The 20,060-nt window shown below is 43.1% G+C and overlaps 1 protein-coding gene across 1 annotated transcript in view; it reads left to right on the top strand.

Annotated features, from left to right (window-relative positions):
* The window catches only part of CFAP74 (cilia and flagella associated protein 74), a gene marked incomplete in the record, with an annotated part of 325,669 nt that overhangs the window by 95,196 nt on the left and 210,413 nt on the right, over window positions 1-20,060 (top strand). The window contains 3 exon segments of the mRNA XM_073602977.1: window positions 9,332-9,438; window positions 11,334-11,456; window positions 11,976-12,097. Of these exon segments, the coding sequence (XP_073459078.1) occupies window positions 9,332-9,438; window positions 11,334-11,456; window positions 11,976-12,097 (352 nt within the window).

Genomic DNA, 20,060 nt, shown 5'->3' with positions numbered 1-20,060 from the left:
TGCACGCTGCCTGGTCAGTTTTACCCAGAAGGAAGAGATCCTGCGCCTGGCCCACAATAATATACACCTGGAACATGAAGGGGCACATATCCAGCTGTTTCAGGATTTGTCCGCTATCACCTTACAACACAGGAGGGATCTCCGCCCTCTCCTACAAGCCTTGCGAGAGAGACACATTCCATTCTTCCGTTAGCTGGGTACTAACTGTATACTTATGGCTTCCACCTTGCGAATGACTAATGCAGTATTTTCTGGCACCTGCTCAAGTTCTTTCACAGGCATGGTGATGCCCAATACATCAGGTCACCAATGAGTAAAGTGTCCTCTCTTATATGCTCCAGGAGCTAATACAAACTTATTCATGCAGTACCGCTAGCAGAGTATGAGACTGGTGATCCTATCAAGGTCCCTTGAACCGGCACTAGACAGAGGCAGGCGACCACCTCCCAGGTAGTTACAACCTTTGTGTCCTTCCCGGTTCAGGCCCTAGCGCAAGGAGAACTCTTCCACACAAGGTGGCAGTCGAGCCATAGGAAGATGCGTGTTCTTCCTCCCCCTTGCCACACTGACTCTCTAGGCTGTATGTGGGCAGTCACTGCATGACAAGATGGACAAGCCTTTGTTTCCTGGGTAATGGACTTTGTCAATGTCAACTGTAGTGGATACTTTACCCTTGGTGTCACCCCAGTGCCAGCTAACCCCCCCCCCCCCCCATGTTCGGTTTTGGGTTGTTATTTGGAGGAGGGCGAGGACTTAGACTTGTCAGTCTGTTTTTGCAGAGGAAGTGATGACAACTCCGGAACTCTTGCAGGATACCACTCCCATAGGCTCTGGGGATAAGGGTCAAGCATAGTTTGTCAAATCTGTATGGTGTGTCAGTTTTGCTTTGTTTTCATTTGTTTTATGGTTATGTATAATTTTACCCCCTGATATGACACTATGATGGCATACGGGTAACCCTGGAGTTGGTGAACTCTAGACATCCATGCTAAACTAAGGCTGTGGGAAAAATGGATCAGAGGTCCTGGGGGGAGGGGAGACTCTTACCCCGTTCACTCTAGCCATTACAGGCTATAGGGGTTCTCACCTGGAAGGAAAATACAGGGCTATATATCCTTCTTTATGCGAGTAATTGCAGCGATTGAAACAGACGCTAGGTGCCTGAGGGGCGCGGGGGCCCCTGACCCCTGGATTCACCGGGGAACTTGGTGGTCCGAGGCTCGGGGACCCTGGCGTCCTGAGTGAGTCCATCTGGAGGCTGTTGCATTGATAAAATGTTGAAATGGTTAAAAGTATTAAATGATAATAGTTGTAATGTTATCTCTCTATATGGTTAGGCTAAACTGTGAGTAATCATATACTGCTGGATAACAGGTTGTTATAGGGTGCTGCACCTGGCCCGTCAGGGCTCTCTAGTTGACTGGGGGGAGGGGAGACCGGAGTGGACCCTTCTCACCCGGTGCAGGGGGCCTGCGGGGTACCACTCCACCCAGCAAAGCCGAGGTTTCTCATTAATCTCCACCCTCGCTCTCTTGGATTTTCGGTTGGCAGGAAGTGTACATATTCCTGTTAAGGTACTAGGTTTCTTCCCCACCTCAGGAAGGCAGGTATCCCCCTGGAAACCAGCCGGCATAACCTCCCGTGACTTGTGCCTTTCACCTCTGCCCATATTAGGTAACTCAGCTGGACTGGTATTACCTCCGGTTCTTTTTTTAGCGAGCCCCATATAGGGGAGAGCTCGTTAGTAATAGGGTTAAGCCTCTCTTGGGTTAATGACGAATCCTAAGTGCCTTTACAGAGTGGGCTTAACCTATACTCCTGTTCTCTTGCTTTATCTTTAATTCCCCTTTTTCTCCCTTTATCTATCTCTAGCTTTTCTATCTGTCTCTTTACCCGGGTTCTCTCTTCCCCACACCTTTTCTCCCCTTCTTATAGACCCCTTCCCCGGGGGAAAGAACAGCACCCTTGATTACCGAACATGCCTTCTGCAGTGCAAACATTGGCTCCCTTATCTCTCAAGGTCTATTCCTTGAACGCTAAGGGCCTTAACATCCCGGAGAAGCGTAGCAGTATTCTTGCTCACCGCCACAGAGCTCAGGTGATATATTTGCAAGAAACCCATTTTAAGTCAGGATCCACCCCTCACTTATTCAATAGCCGATTCCTGGAGGTCTATCATGCAGCCTGCCCCGACTCTAAAACGAAAGGGATTTCTTTAGTGCTTGCTAAATCATTCCCATTCCACCTTAGTGATAAAGTCATTGACCAAGAAGGCAGATTTATCTTCCTAAAAGGAACTTGGAAGAATAGACCGGTGACCTTGGCGAACACTTATTGCCCCAACTCTAAACAGGTGACCTTCCTTAAAGAATTCCTCCTACAGCTCACCATGTTTCAGACGGGCCTTTTGATACTGGGGGGGGCTTCAATATGGCCCTAGACCCGCTCCTTGATACCTCCTCAGGTACCTCCTCAATCCCATTTTCTGCGTTACGCCAGATCAAGCTTACCCTTGCTTCCCTTGCGCTTCACGACACCTGGCGAACGTTATATCCTCAGGGGAAAGACTACACATTTTTCTCGCCTCCACACAACCAGTACTCGAGGTTAGATTATTTGTTTATTCATCAGACAGATTTGACCTTCCTGCAGGGAGTGACTATAGAGAGTATGTAACTCACACGATCACACTGACCTTACAGTTCCCCCAAAGAGACATGACTACCAGAACCTGGAGATTGAATGCCTCTCTTCTTACTGATCCAGGGGATCTGGCTGAAATCACACAGATCATTAAAGACTATTTCCAACATAACAACACTCCAGATGTGTCCCCTATGACCCAATGGGAAGCGAATAAATGCGTTGTATGGGGTCATCTGCTAGCCATCGCAGCTAGGAAAAAAAGAGCACACCAAGTCAAGAATCGAGATTTATCTACTAAAATAGCCCTTCTTGAAGCGCAGCATAAATGCTCTTCAGCAGTGAAAGTAGCCAAGGAATTAGCTGATACACGGGCGACTTTATTAGAAGAATTATTTAAGCGGGCATGGAAGAGGGCAGGTACTTTCTCAGAAACTGTTCTATGAACAGGGCAATAAGCCAGGAAGGCTGTTGGCAAGGTTTACACAGAACCGAACTATCGCTTCTACTGTGCACCATATAGTAGACATGGATGGAGTACTCTAGAAACGAGGACATTGCTAGTCAATTTCATCTCTTCAAGAGTAAATTATATAACCTTGATTCGCACGAGCGCAGACCTATCACGGAGGCGGTACGCTCCAACCTCATAAGGCAATTTTTGAGGAAATACAGCCCCCAAGCACTGTCTACAAATGACTGGCAAGCCTTGGAGGCTCCACTGTCAATTGAGGAGTGGGGGAAGGCTTTGAAGGCAACGAAACCCGGTAAAAGCCCGGGACCAGATGGCTTTCTGGCACAATACTATAAAATTATGCTGATCTCTTGGTGCAGACATTCCTGAAGGCCTTCAACGCCCTCTCCCACTCTCCTTGTGAGTCGGATTATCTGTTAGAAGCTTACATCTCAGTGATACCTAAAGAAAATAAAAATCCCACTGATGTAGCCAACTATTGGCCTATTTCCCTCCTAAATGTGGATGTTAAATTGTTTGCCACGATCCTGGCTACACGCTTATCCTATCACGTGCCTGCCTGGGTGAGCCTCGACCAGGTTGGTTTTGTCCCTGGAAGAGAAGCCAGGGACAACACCATCAAAGGCCTCAATTTACATCATTGGCTTACGTCAACCAACAGAGAGGGCTGCTTTGTGGCTATGGATGCGGAGAAGGCATTCGACAGGGTGGCCTGGGACTACATGGGTGCAGTTCTGGAAGACCTGGGTCTGGGAAGTAACATGCGGGCTTTCATTGGGGCACTCTATGCCAATCCCAGGGCGAGAGTCCGAGTGAATGGCCACCTGTCGGACGCCTTCCCCATCCAAAATGGAACTAGGCAGGGATGTCCTCTCTCTCCCTTGCTGTATATCCTTACCTTGGAACCCCTCCTCAGATGCATTTGTGCGAATCCAGACATAAAAGGCATAGAGGTACATCAGTGGGAATATAAGGCGGTCCGCCTTTGCGGACGATATTCTTCTCTTTCTTTCATCCCCGCTGACGTCTCTGCCTAATTTAATGCCAGTATTAGAACAGTTTAAGGTCATCTCCAATCTGAAAATAAATCTCTCAAAGTCATATGCACTAAATGTCTCCTTGCCCCCTAAGACAGTACAACTCTGTCAAATGAACTTTTCATTTCGATGGAAAACAGATGCTATTACCTAGGTATCCAACTCCCTAGTAAGCTTAATGACCTGTATGAAAAGAACTTCCTCTCGGAACTGAAGCTTATACAGCAGGATCTCCACAGATGGGAGGCCCACACTATCTCCTGGTTCGGTCGGGCCTCAATATTAAAGATGACGGTACTCCCCCGCTTACTGTACAAATTACAGACTATTCCGATTCATCTGCCTCCCTCCTTCTTCACAGTATATAAGCACATGTGCAGAGCTTTTATTTGGGGAGCCAAGGTAGCCCGAGTGGGGTGGGCAGAAATGGTACTACCAAAGTCAGGAGGTGAAATTGGACTCCCAGACCTCCAGAGGTACTACTGGGCAGCCCACTTAGCCTGGGTAGTGGATTGAAGGCTCCATTCAAAATATGAGTTGTGTCTTACTGGAAAAACTAATTTTGGGTACTGAATTTCACCACATCCCCTGGGTTTCAAAGAAACACATACCAGCTAATGTCCATTCCCATCCTCTCATTGGAGCAACCCTGCAGGCCTTTGATAGGGCGTGTAAGGTACACTCTTTCAACCAAGCATTGTGCGATCACCCCTATTGGGGGAATCCAGACTTCCCTCCTGGCATGGAAGGAGCCTTTTTATCAGCAGAATGGCCTTTTACAGAAATGCAGGCTAAACACTTCTTTTCTAGAGGAAGGTTTCTCAGACAAGGTGAACTGGCAGAATTATCCAGCACAAAATCCCTCCTCTTCTGGGCTTATATTCAACTGAAACATTTCCTGGATAGCCCTACGAATAGGGAAAGCTTTGCGAAAAACCCCACTTTCCTGGAATCACTATGCTCTATCTCCTCTCCCCAGAGTCATTTAATTTCAGGGCTTTATGCCACAATGTTTGGGGAACCTTATGCCTCCCTGAGATCGGATCATGCTTACTGGGAAAGTGAGCTGGACATAGTGATTGATGAGACCTCTTGGGATCGAGTGCATTTATACATCCACAAGGGATCTCTGAACGTTCACACCCAGGAAAACGGCTATAAGATCAAAACAAGGTGGTACAGAACACCAGAACTAATTCACAAATTCATTCCGGCAGTCTCAGACCAATGTTGGAGGTGTGAACAGGGTATAGGCACGTTCCTCCATATTTGGTCGACCTGCCCACTGATTCGGCCATATTGGCATAAAGTGCATGAAGTGGCAGCCGAGATATCCTCACTTTCTTTGGAATTCACACCAGCGCAATATCTCCTTCACATCTCCAAACTCTCACGTAAAAAATACTATAGGTCATTAGCTATGTATATGATCAATGCAGCTAGGCTGTGTCTCTCAGTACATTGGAGGTCCAAGTCACCCCCATCCATGAAGGAAAGGGTGACTCGGGTCAACCAGATAGCAGCAATTGAGGAGTTGATTTGCACTGCACAGGACAGAATAACATACTTTACAGAGACGTGGGCTCCCTGGCTTGAATACCAGAGCTCACAACGCTATCAGGACTTAACCCGGGATAAACTCTTGAAGAGTGCCTAAAGGTTCACAACATCTCCCACACTGATTGGGGCATATTGGGGTGGGTAGTTGGTGGTGATCCCACCCCCTCCCCTAGGTATTCCCCTCTCGGTGCCCCCCCTCAGCCCTCCCTTCTTTTCCCTCCCTGCTCCCTCTCCTTTCCCTTTTTCCTTTCTCCTCTATTCTCCTTTCTTTTCCTTTTCTATTTCTTATTTTATTTAAAAATTTAAAAGCTATGCAAGTAAGTGCCGACCTAGTAGTCGGACGTTTCTCCTATTCCTCGCTAGTGTTATAGTATTTACAGAGGATATATGGAATACTTGTATGTGAAGTATCCCATCCCTTTGGAAGTTAGAAGGGTGTAAGACACTGCTGAAAGCCCCCCTTACTGGGATTATGCCTTAGAACTTCAAGTCTTATGCCCTGTACACACGGTTGGACATTGATCGGACATTCTGACAACAAAATCCATGGATTTTTTCAGACGGATGTTGGCTTAAACTTGTCTTGCATACACATGGTCACACAAAGTTGTCGTAAAATCCGATCGTTCTAAACACGGTGACGTAAAACACGTACATCGGGACTATAAACGAGGAAGTAGCCAATAGCTTTCGTCTCTTAATTTATTCTGAGCATGCGTGACACTTTGTGCTTCGGATTTGTGTACACACAATCGGAATTTCCAACAACGGATTTTGTTGTCGGAAAATTTTTTAGCAAGCTCTCAAACTTTGTGTGTCGGAAATTCCGATGGAAAATGTGTGATGGAGCCTACACACGGTCGGAATTTCTGACAACAAGGTCCTATCACACATTTTCCGTCAGAAAATCCGACCGTGTGTACAGGGCATAAGTGTATGATTGTTTGGTTCACATATGTGGAGATAACATGTTTTGGTTCCTGCTTTCTTGAACCTTAAATTTCATGTATCCTTATAGAGGAAGTCATGTACGTGTAGCTCAGTTATGTGTTATGTGACATTAATTGTATAATCTATGAAAATTTCAATAAAAAATTTTTGTGGAAAAAAAAACTCAGGCTGCTTTTATCATATGTGACGGAGAACTTGTCAGGAGTTATCAAGGTGATAACAGAAGAACGGAGCAGGAGACAGCTATGGGAAACAGTGCTTTGAAGAGAGACAACAAAACACTGCAGATATATGTGCCCAGCTCAAATTTCATAAATCGGGTTTACATCCACGTTAACACTACCTAGTGAGCTGCTGACTTTTATATGGGTGGAACTCCACTTTAACCACTTCAGCCTTGGAAGGTTTTACCCTTTTCCTGACCAGGATATTTTTTGTGATATGGCAGCGCGTCGCTTTACCTGACAATTGCACGGTCGTGCGACGCTGTACACAAATAATGTCCTTTTTTTCCCACAAATAGAGCTTTTTGGTACTTGATCACCTCTACAGTCTTTATTTTTGCGCTATAAACAAAAGACCGTCAATTTTGAAAAAAAATCCAATATGTTTTACTTTTTGCTATAATACGTATCCAAAAAAAAAAAAAAAATCTTCATCAATTTAGGGGGCCAATATGTTATCTGCTACATATTTTTGGTAAAAAATCCCAATAAGCATATATTGATTGATTTGCGCAAAAGTTATAGTGTCTACAAAATAGGGGATTGATTTAGGGACCTTTAATTTTTTTTATTGTTTTTACTGGCGGCGATCTGCGATTTTTAAAATTTTTTTATTTTTATTTTTTTTAACAGGATTGCGGCAGACAAAACTGACCCTAAGTGACACTTTTTGGGGACCAGTGACACCAATACAGTGATCAGTGCAAAAAAAAAAAAATGCACTGATCCCTGTACAAATGACACTGGCAGGGAAGGGATTAACTACACGGGTGATCAAGGGGTTAAATGTGTTCCCTGGGAGGTGTTTCTAACTGAAGGGGGGGGGGGGGAGTGGATTCACTGGGAGAAAAGAGAGGTCATGATTTAGCTTAGCTGAAACACAATCTCTCTCTTTTCCTCCCTGACAGAGCAGCGGTGTGCTTTGTTTACATCGGCTCACCTCTGCTCTGTCTCTCCTGCGAATGATCGACAGTGGGTGGCCATCGCGGCCACCGGAACCGCTGATTCGCTCCCGCTGTGTCCATTCACAGCGGGAGCGGTGCGCCGGTGGTGCGCGCGCCCCCTTAAACCACGTGCACCAAATCACGTATGTGATTTTGCACACCCGGGCCGCCCTGCCACAGTAAATGTACATGGGGCAGTCTGGAAGCGGTTAAAAGAGAAGTACTGTATGCCAAAGCTTTTTGGCCATACTTCTCTTGTGGGTCACAGAAGTGCCCTTACTTTTGTTCTAATGTCACCTGTGTCAGGTTATAATGGGCTTTTGGATAAATAAAAACAAGCGTGCATCCACTACTATTCAGTTAAGAGAAGTGAATAAATGAAAAAATAAAAAAGTGATACCAAAAAAGTGTTTGAAGTGTTATATATCAAAGAAAAACATTCATATAAAATGCCAATGAACAATAAAATACATAAATAACATGGTAAGTGAATTGATCACTATAAAAGTGATAAAAGAAACTATTGCATGTGCTCAAAAATAATAGTCCATATAAGTGTAATGACCGCGATGTGAGATACTGTATATCTTCCAATATTCTGAAGTCAGGAAATAATATCAATGCCACGTACCAGATTTATAGGATCTCAAATTTTAGAGATCAAAGATATCCTGTGCACAAGCCTGCCGGCCAGAATATGATCCACCTGTAGCTCTTTTCAGGGGAAAATACTCCTTCTGTTGCAGCGGGATATCCAGTTCTAAAGAAGAGGCTTCAAGACGAAGATCGTCCTATATTTTCAGATAATCCTGGGTGGTCTCATTAATAGAGGATAGAAGAAAGGACTTCATGGTGTAGTATATCTAAAGTGAATTTATTGTAAAAATGTAGCAACGCTTACATCCAAGAACACGGTAAAAAGATTTCAAAACAGCCGCGGCTCAAGCTAGCTGACTGTTTGAGTGGTGATGTCAAGGTCTAGTGCGCCAGCTGACGCGTTTTCCCCATACAAGGCATCAACTGGTGACAGAGCAGAGCCACTCCGGGCTCCGGAAGGATCCTGACAATATTGTCGTGACCCACCTAGTTGCCTGGTTAACAGCTGGTTCCACCTCTCAGCGCATGGCATAGAGCTGGAGCCAGGTGCACTTGCCCTCTTCCCAACTTGTTGTTTTAGTGAGCGAAGCCAGAGCAGAATGGAGAGCAGTGACTGACAGTCACTGCTCTCTGCTCTGAGCAGACAGTTTTAGAACCAATGTGAAACAGTTGCAACATCATACTGATGCTGCAGCATAGAGGTGAGTATTGATGGGGGGTTTTTTATTTGTTTTTACCCATACTTCTCCTTTCACTCTCCAACATACGGTAATAAAAAAACATTTTTTTGTGTGGACTAACTTTAGTATCTTTCATTTTTCGGATGTGTATCATTGCAAGCTTTACATTTTCTTTAAAGCAGACACTGCTTCCTGCAACTGACTGAATGTTTGTTTGTAGAATATGTCAATGGGGAACCCCCTGTTGCTGTGGAAAACACACACAGTGGAGACGAACATCTGTATGGAGACACTCAGGAAGAAATGGCAGATATCAAGCTGGGTGAGGTATGTGTTCAAGGATAACTGCCAGAGACCCTTATGTAGACTTCTGTATTATGCATGTCAGTCTGAGAAATAATCAAGTCACAGAATGTTGGTGCCAAATCTGATTATTTTTCCTTGGTTATAATACAAAACGTTTCGTGGATATTTTTCTGCCATTGATGTAAATAAAATGAAATAAACAGATTTTTAATAAGACTACTACAGGCTAAAATATAGGGCAAATAAATAAAACTGGAAGATAAAATCTGCTTTATTCTATGCCGAATGTCATGTGAGCACACTGATGGTAAATTTAAAGGACTAGAACACCTATAGCTGTATTTTTTGGTTTAATCTTGTTAAAATACATCAGGCTGCAAATTGCATCAAAATGTCAAATGTGCACTGACACTTATTCCGTGTACACACGAGCGGACTTTTCGGCATCAAAGGTCCGACGGTCTTTCCGACGGACTTTCGACGGACTTTTGACGGACTTCCGACAGACTTTCAAATGAACGGACTTGCCTATACATTATCACACCAAAGTCTGACGGATTCGTACGTGATGACGTACAGCGGACTAAAATAAGGAAGTTGATAGCCAGTAGCCAATAGCTGCCCTAGCGTCGGTTTTTGTCCGTCGGACTAGCATACAGACGAGCGGATTTTTCGACCAGACTCGAGTCCGTCGGAAAGATTTGAAACATGTTCCAAATATAAAGTCCGTTTTATTTTTGACCGAAAAAGTCCGCTGTAGGTCCGATGAAGCCCACACACGGTTGGATTGTCCGACGGATTCGTCCCGTCGGACCAGTCCGGTCGAAAAGTCCGCCCGTGTGTACACGGCATTAGACTATGACTCACTTTAGAATTAATCTCTATCTTAAATGCCATGCTTTATAAACTGAATGCCATTGATATATCAGAAGTGTACAGTATATTTGTAAAATAATAATTTTAATAATTGAAAATACATAATAAGCATGTAAGCTTAAAAAAACTCCCCAAAACATTAAACATACAGGACATGTAGTGTACTTTTGTTTAATTGATAAGTTCACCTTTTAAAAAAAAAAATTAAATAAATGCACATCTTTTTAAAAGGTTAAAAAATGTGCATTTATTATTTTTTGTACTAGGAGCCTGAAAAGCATTGCATCTGCAGTAAGGGTGCCATGTAGGACTCCTGCAGACTTGCCAGTGCATCTGTCTGCTAGTACCTCGTATGAGCTGTCAGTTACACTCTGACAGGAAGAGACAATGAGCTCACAGAGCGCTCAACAATGCCCCGATAATTCATTGAGAACTACAAGCCGACAGCCGCAAGGGATGTTGGCACTTGTAGTCTCCCATTCACAGAACTCTAGAATGAATGACGTGGGTGGGCGCAGCCCCACACAGCCACATTTTTTTTTAAATAGTGACAGCAAGCGGGAGGAAAAGATCCCCCGCTTGCTGTCACTAGATGCAGCAGATCCCGGAGATGCTGCAGGAGTGGGAACATGTTATATGTTCCACCCTAAAAACAGGTGGTACATTATAACATGTTCCAAAAGTTGAACTTATCCTTTAAATAAGGAATAACTGCCAGCGTGCTTGTTATCAGCCTGTGTATGATAGTGAGAGGAAGGAGTCTATGCCTGCTATTCTGCTCTGTTTTATAGTGGAGCTGTCAACCAAGCTCCAGAAAGAAGTTGTTCTTGTTTTAGCTGCATGTGGTAAATATGTATCATTTATGTGTGGTATTTCATATTATGTCTAAAACTTAAAAAAAAGTCACAGTAGCTTTGCAAGCTACAGGTCCCTGACATCAATGCTAATCAAATCATTTGCCTTCCAGTATGTTCTTCTCAGAATCATTGTTTTATGCTGTATTTGTTTTGTGTACTGTAATCTTTTTTTTTTTTTTTTAGGAAAGAGATGGAGAGATAGCACCTTTTACTTCAGTGAAAATTCCAATTATATTCACCCCAACATTCCCAGGAAAAGCAAGTGCATTGTTTGAGATCACTTTTGATAATCAAATTTGTAAAGCTGTAAGTATTTTACATTTATAATGGTACTTTGCAAAATGAACTAAAGTCTTGCTTCCACTTTTACAACATCAGGTGGTCTGAAATCTGACATTTAGTGGGAGCTGAATGCCACTATTTTAGTCAAGAAGTTTGGTCTGAATACTTCAAAAGCTGGACGCTGATTGAATAATGACCAGTGCAGGAAGTGTAGGCTGGTAATAGCAGCAGAGAGTTGGAATTTAAGGAATACATACATAAGCAGAAGCAGGCACATTTTTAGGGACAATCCAAAAAGTGCTGGTTTTGGTCACACCTTTCCAATAAACTCTAAATTTAAGAAAGTTTAGACCTCATAACCAATCTTCCTACTTCTTATTCCATTCTGGTTCTACTTAAAGGAGCTCCTGCTCATTTTTATGAGCTCTTTCACTAGTTTTGCTCCAAAAACAGGTCTATCTTGGCAAATTAGACACACGTGAGAGGTACATTGAAGCAAGGTTTACAGATAAATATTTGACCATCTTCCACCTCTTCTTTCAGATTCCTATCATTGCCACTGGACTGGCTATTGATGTTCCTGTGTATGTTCCAAATTCAATTGTCGATCTGAAGATCTGTACCTTTGATCGTCTGTACCAAGATAGTGTTGTTGTTAAAAACAGGTATGCTAGTTTTATAGAATTCCACTTGTCAATTTGATCCAAAAGTTTTAAAATCTATGGTGCTCAGTAGAACCTATTTAGGAATCTGGGGAACTTAATGGTAATTTGAGGCCCTGATTCACAAGTTGCTTGCCTTTGGCCGATATTGATCTTTCTATAAAATAAAAGGTTTGAAGTAAAAAAAAATTGGGTGTATGAAGAGGGGCAATAGATTACAGTATCTGAATTGAAACATTGTTTGTTGGTGGAACATTGATCTGGGACAATTTTTTTCAGTGTGGTTGGATGCAGTGGGTTAAATCGCCTGTACCTGAGTTGTCACCTCTGCAGGCCTGCTATGGCCATTATAAGGGTGACAAGATGTTGCTCCAGCACATGTTACATAAAATAGTTTTGCTTTATTTGCCTTTTGTATTCTGGAACATTTACATCGTTGTGACCATAATGACTGCAGTTTACATTTTATATGCAATGAAATCATGTATTTTTTAAGGGTTCCTCACTCTTTGAAACTACTGTAATTGGGGGAATCTGTATTGCTTGTCCTTGGAATTGCTGCAAAGGAGCGAAGCTGGGAATTTAACTGAGGTGACCTCCTTAACAGATTCTGAGCCTCTGATAAGAAGGTGGTGGGTGGATCAACACACTGACATCCATCCATCTAAAACTAAAGTATCTATCATCGTATGATCTTTATGTCAAACTTGGGATAGGTGAATATGTTGCCCATAGCAACCTGAGACTTCATATCATTCTTAAACCCACTGAAGAAAAATGACAGCTGTATTCAGACTGGTTGCTTGGAACAGTAGGTCTACTTTTCTTTAGTCAGTATAGATCAGGGGTAGGCAACCTTAGAATGGTGGAGATCTACCTGAAGAACATGGGAGAAAGCAAAGATCACCGGGCACAACGCACTTTTTTTGGGAACTTGGAGCCAATTCACTCCGGGATCACACAGTACTGCGGCACACACTCCTGTGCATTTCCCACGTTTTCCCCATGTGGTGCATGCTGCAGCAAACAGCATGGTACTGCAGAACCATGCAATATTGTGCCCACAAATGCACTGCAATTGCAATCTGCATTGGCCGCGTGCTCACCGGGAGTGCAGGAAATGTGCATGGAATGCATGTTTCCTGCACCACATTCTTTTGTGAACCTCCTTAGAAAAATATAATAATACAAATGTCAACGTAAAAATATGAACTTATCCAGGTCAGGAGAAACTAAAGTTCACAGGTCAGGAGTATATAGCGCAGGATTCACAGGTCAGGAGTATATAGCCCAGCATTACAGGTCAGAAGTATATAGCCCAGCAGTCATATATCAGGAGTATATAGCCCAGCATTACAGGTTAGGAGTATATAGCTCACCATTAACAAATCAGGAGTTTACAGCCCAGCAGGGTCAGGTCAGGAGTATATAGCTCAGCATTAGCAGATCAGGAGTATACAGCCCAGCATTAACAGGTCAGGAGTATATAGCTCAGCATTTACAGGTCAGAAGTATTAAGCTCAGCATTTACAGGTCAGAAGTATATAGCCCAGCATTCACAGATCAGGAGTATATAGCCCAGCATTACAGGTCAGGAGTATATAGCCCAGCATTAACAGATCAGGAGTATATAGCTCAGCATTACCAGATCAGGAGTATATAGCCCAGCATTCACAGGTCAGGAGTATATAGCCCAGCGTTCACAGGTCAGGAGTATAAAGGTCAGCATAAACATGTCAGGAGTATATAGCCCAGCATTCACAGATCAGGAGTATATAGCTCAGCATTCACAGGTCAGGAGTGTATAGCTCAGCATTCACAGATCAGGAGTATATAGCTCAGCATTCACAGGTCAGGAGTGTATAGCTCAGCATTCACAGATCAGGAGTATATAGCTCAGCATTAACAGGTCAGGAGTATATAGCCCAGCATTCACAGATCAGGAGTATGTAGCTCAGCATTCACAGGTCAGGAGTGTATAGCTCAGCATTCACAGATCAGGAGTATATAGCTCAGCATTCACAGGTCAGGAGTGTATAGCTCAGCATTCACAGATCAGGAGTATATAGCTCAGCATTCACAGGTCAGGAGTATATAGCTTGGCATTCACAGGTCAGGAGTATATAGCCCAGCATTCACAGGTCAGGAGTATATAGCCCAGAATTCACAGATCAGGAGTATATAGCCCAGCATTCACAGATCAGGAGTATATAGCCCAGCATTCACAGATCAGGAGTATATAGCTCAGCATTCACAGATCAGGGGTATATAGCTCAGCATTAACAGATCAGGAGTATACAGCCCACTACTGTTTGCCCTTCACTAATGATCAGTTTCTTACCTGCTTGTTCCGACATGCTGCCTTCCGTCCCCTCCCCTCACATCCATACTAACTGCCTGTATCAGATGTAAAAAATGTGCGGGACGGATGTGAGTGGAGGATCACACAGGAGTCAGTGAAGCCATGCTGCAGAGCCAGCTGCTTGTGTGTGCTGCTCTGCTCCGAAGTCGGCACTGCGGACACAAGATCTACCCGTCATCCTCTCGCGATCCATGGGTAGATCGCGATTGTCAGGTTGAGAGTATATGAAGTAGAGTATATGAAACCCTTTGTTATATTGTAGTTGCCTTCTTCATGATTTGGTTTTCCTCATATCACTGTACCGCTGGATCTGGTCATGTATTTCTCCAGCAAAAGGACAACAGACAACAATGAACAGAGATTTAAGGATGTTAAAACGAGGAATGACATGCACTAAATATGAGGTGCAGAGCAGCAGTGATTTTAGTAAGGATTTGGTTGATTGAGACCACGGGCTAACTGCAAGAAACCATTCATATATGTATTATGCATGAACGCTGTTAATCTACTCGACTTTGATGTCTGCAGAGCAGAGGTTAATACCACCCAAACCCTCTCCAACTTAATTGGTGCAAAGAGAGAGGCAAGTGTGCCAATTACAGAGACAGAGAGCTGTACAGAGCTGTAACCTTCCATTATATTAAATATTTCCACTTCATATGTCTGAGTAGCAGCAGCATGAAGATCATCCCCATGGGGAAAGAATCAAAAAATACTTATGGAAAACCATTCTGCACATGAACTGTACACCCTGCAAAGCATTTACAAAGGAGACAATTTAAAGAAAACCTGTACTGAGAGGAATATTAAGGATGCCATTGCTGATCTCCTTCTGAAAATACTAGTTGTCTTCAGGCTATTGACCCAGAAAGTACAGAAGCCATTTAAAACTACAGCCAAGTAACTAGTATTTTCACAATGGTTTGGAACATCAGTCAAAAATAAGCAAGTCTTTTAAAGAGAAATATGTAGGATGCACTACTGACCTTTTTGTAAAAAGTTAGTTGCCAGGTAAGTGATAAAAATGATGTTTATAGCAAAGTCTATACCAAAAATATAGCGTAATTCTAATAACTGTTTTAACTGTTATTATTTTATATGTATTGTGACAAGTTGGGGAATTTGTAGCTCATTGGTAGAGTAGCACCAAACAGTGAGTTTACTCCATGACAGAAGTAGGTTTTTAGGGCTTTTCTGCCTATTTTTATTTAAAACAAAGCAAAAGTTCACATGGATGTCTTCCCATGCAGGGCTTTCTCACCATTATTATGAAAAGATAAAACAACATTCAGCCTTGTGGTTTTTGATGCAACTTTACTGCTCAGACATATCCAGTGCTCACCCGCTGTACCTCAGCTCTCTGTCTTTTGTGCAGTGCCCCAGCTGGTCTGTCTGTCCCGGACTGTCTCGCTCACAGGCTCGTGCCTCAGTCTGTCCTGTCCTGGACAATATGGTGCAGCCTGCACCTCTCACGGCTCCCTTCACACACTGACCCCCTCAGGAGGGTGGGACCACTGACCTCTAAAGCCTAGTACACACTATTAGTTTTTACTGGGTTGAACGAAAAAAAGCGGAAAGCTCGGGTTGGAGCCGCTGTACTAACAATAAGGTGTTAGTACAGCAATCTCCCTGCTTTGCTATTGTGTCCTGATAGGGAGGCCCCCGCCCCCCGCCAGAACACTCTGGGCCAGCGGATCGGGAGCCGGACATGACCCTTCGACAGAAGCTGGGTGAACGGCTAGCTTCTGTCAAACTGGCTGCCGTAGACACGGACCGAAGTCGGCCGGCTTCTATTGAACCTGCTGATGCTGCCCAACATTCAGCCTGTGTGTACTAGCCTTAACTCTGGCTCTAACATGAATGCAGCACATACCTGCATCATTAGTATGCTTGCTGCCCAGACCGCCATTTTAAACAGTGGCATGGGCTCGACCTGCCACTATATATATGTTCAGTATCTCACAAAAGTGAGTACACCCCTCACATTGTTGTAAAATTTTATGTGACAACACTGAAGAAATGACACTTTGCTACAATGTAAAGTAGTAAGTGTACAGCTTGTATAACAGTGTAAATTTGCTGTCCCCTTTGCTGACCAAAGAATTTGAGTGCACATGCTCAGCGTCATATCCAGAGGTTGTCTTTGAGAAATAGACATATGAGTGCTGCCAGTGCTCAGACCATACGCTGCACACTGCATCAAATTGGTCTGCATGGTTGTCGTCCCAGAAGGAAGCCTCTTCTAAAGATGGATGCACAAGAAAGCCTGCAGACAGTTTGCTGAAGACAAGCAGACTAAGCACATATATTACTGGAACCATGTCCTGTGATCTGATGAGACCAAGATAAACTTATTTGATTCAGATGGTGTCAAGCATGTGTGGCAGCAACCAGGTGAGGAGTGCAAAGACAAGTGTGTCTCGCCCACAGTCAAGCATGGTGGTGGGATTGTCATGCTCTGGGGCTGCATGAGTGCTGCCCACACTGGGGAGCTACAATTCATTGAGGGAACCATGAATGCCAACATGTACTGTGATACTGAAGAAGAACATGATCCCCTCCCTTTGGAGACTGGGCCGCAGGACAGTATTCCAACATGATAATGACCCCAAACACACCTCCGAGATGACCACTGCCTTGCTAAAGAAACTGAGGGTAAAGGTGATGGACTGGTCAAGCATGTCTCCAGACCTAAAGCCTATTGAGCATCTGTGGGGCATCCTCAAACAGAGGGTGGAGGAGAGCAAGGTCTCTAACATCCACCAGCCACGTGATGTTGTCATAGAGGAGTGGAAGAGGACTCCAGTGGCAAAGTGTGAAGCTCTGGTGAACTCCATGCCCAAGAGGGTTAAGGCAGTGCTTGATAATAATGGTGGCCACACAAAATATTGACACTTTGGACCCAACTTGGACATTTTCACTTAGGGATGTACTCACTTATGTTGCCAGCAGTTTAGACATTAATGGCTGTGTGTTGAGTTATTTTGAGGGGACAGCAAATTGACACTGTTATACAAGCTGTACACTCACTACTTTACATTGTAGCAAAGTGTAATTTATTCAGTGTTGTCACATGAAAAGATATAATAAAATATTTACAAAAATGTGAGGGGTGTACTCACTTTTGTGAGATTGTATGTGTATATGTATATATATTATACATTGTAAAGTTTAGGGGATAATAGCTCCACGGGACCAAGTGCATAAACTTTAAACAAGAAGGCTTTTATTTGTAAGCAAATCAAAAATAAAGCTTCATTCAGCACACAGCACAAAAATATAAAACAAAGTCCGCATATCTTCAGCACAAGGAAAATTAAAGAAAAGGCACGTACAGTTTGTGGACGGGTCTTCACCCCAGAATTTTAAGAGTCCTTGTTGAATGTTTAGCAGCTTCCAACAGATACACAGCTCATCAAGACAGGTGTGATCACCAACTCCTCCTCACTACCACCTCTAGCACTACTTCCTGTCTTTTATGAGTTGTTTTCTGGAGGCCTTTAACCCCCTGTGTGCTGAATCACTGTCGTCAGGGGTGGAGGCTCTTTCCCACCCGAATATCACTTCAGAGCCTCCCAAATAATATTAAGACAGAGAGGACTGCGAGTCAGTCCTCTCCTGATTGACTCTACTCCCGGGAATTCCTCACCCATTCTGGGTGACCCCCTGAACATTACCACACTTCCCTTAAAGGGACCATACCCCAAATATCGGTGCTATATAGCACCCATCCAGGACCCAACCTTGGCGTCCTGTACAAAAAAAAAAAAAATATATATATATATATATATATATATATATATATATATATATATATACACACACACAGTGGATATAAAAGTCTACACACCCCTATTAAAATGTCAGGTTTCTGTGATGTAAAAAAATGAGACAAAGATCAATCGTTTCAGAACTTTTTCCACCTTTTTAATGTGACCTTTAAACTGTACAGCTCAATTGAACAACAAACTGAAATCTTTTAGGTGGAGGGAAGTAAAACTAAAAAACTAAAATAATGTGGTTGCAAAAGTGTGCACACCTTTAAACTAATACTTTGTTGAAGCACCTTTTGATTTGATTACAGAACTCTGGGTTTGGGTAAGAGTCTATCAGCATGGCACATCTTTACTTGGCAATATTTGCCCACTCTTTGCAAAAACACACCAAATATGTCAGATTGTGAGGGCATCTCCTGTGCTCAGCCCTCTTTAGATCACCCCATAGATTTTCAATCAGATTTAGGTCTGGGCTCTGGTTGGGCCATTCCAAAACTTTAATCTTCTTCTGGTGAAGCCATTTCTTTTTTGATTTGGATGTATGCTTTGGGCCATTGTCATGCTGAAACATGATGCTGCCACCACCATGCTTCACTGTGGGTATGGTGTTCTTTTGGTGATGCGCAGTGTTGTTTTTTCGCCAAACATATCTTTTGGAATTATGGCCAAAAGGTTCAACCTTGGTTTTATCAGACCATAACACATTTTCCCACGTTTTAGGAGAATTCAGATGTGTTTTTGCAAAATTTAGCCAGGCTTGGATGTTTTTCTTCGTAAGAAAAGGCTTCTATCTTGCCACTCTACCCCATAGTCCAGACATATGACGAATACGTGAGATTGTTGTCACATGTACCACACAGCCAGTACCTGCCATATATGAAAGTGAAAAAAGTGTGGCGCTAGAGAATAGTATTATGAGGTAAGTGACAGTGGTACCTAAAGGTGGAGGTACATAACCCTGAGATGTGTACCCAAATAATGATGATACTATACAATGTGTAGAAAAACGATAATACTATACAATGTGTAGAAAAACGATCAAGTCTCTCCGTGTGGCAACATAAAACTAAAAAATATGAGAAAATGAATATAACTTAAATAAACACGTGTGTAGACACATATAAACAGTGAAAAAAAACGTGTATGTATTGAGTGTATCAGTCTTTGGGGTGGAGCAACCTAACCCAAAAGACGGTTCAAAATTGAATCACAATAAGTAAATAGTGGAAAATTGCAACAATGTAGTGTGCATCAACTCATAACTGGCTTGCTCCTCTAAACAAGGCCTACAAGCAAAAGGCGTGAATTCCAAAAAAATAAGTCCATAAAAAGTGTAAGTATTAAATGTCCATCATTATGCAATGGGGTGATTACATATCCATCATTATACAATGGGGTGCTTCCCAATGGTTCCCCGACAGCTTAGGTGTAAGCAGTCCTCATACACAATCAATGGAAACCATTAGGAGTGTTCTTGCATGTAAAATAAATTCTCGTCTTGATATGGAAACTTTCACCAAGAAGATATGAGTATAAAATGCCCTTACCAGTTGGCGGTGAGTCAAACAAGCGTGTACCGTCAAGCGGTGTGGTGTGGTAGACCATATGTGAATCCTAGACGGAGTCTCCTCAGAAGTCACCGGATGGCGTATCTCTGGGGGGACTGGACTGGAAGCAGATGTCTTCAGAGTTTGGCCTCAGTCCTCAGTTTGGAAGGTAGCTTCCTCAGCGATCAACCATGTGAGTAGGCAAAGATAAAAAGAAAAAAAACTTCCACATGGTGTAAATCCTTTTTTTAAAAACGTAATAACGTTTATTGGTAACAAAA

Source organism: Aquarana catesbeiana, linkage group LG10, assembly GCF_042186555.1.
Source record: "Aquarana catesbeiana isolate 2022-GZ linkage group LG10, ASM4218655v1, whole genome shotgun sequence".
Classification (NCBI taxonomy): Eukaryota; Metazoa; Chordata; class Amphibia; order Anura; family Ranidae; genus Aquarana; species Aquarana catesbeiana.
This window is presented reverse-complemented; position numbering and strand designations above follow the sequence as displayed.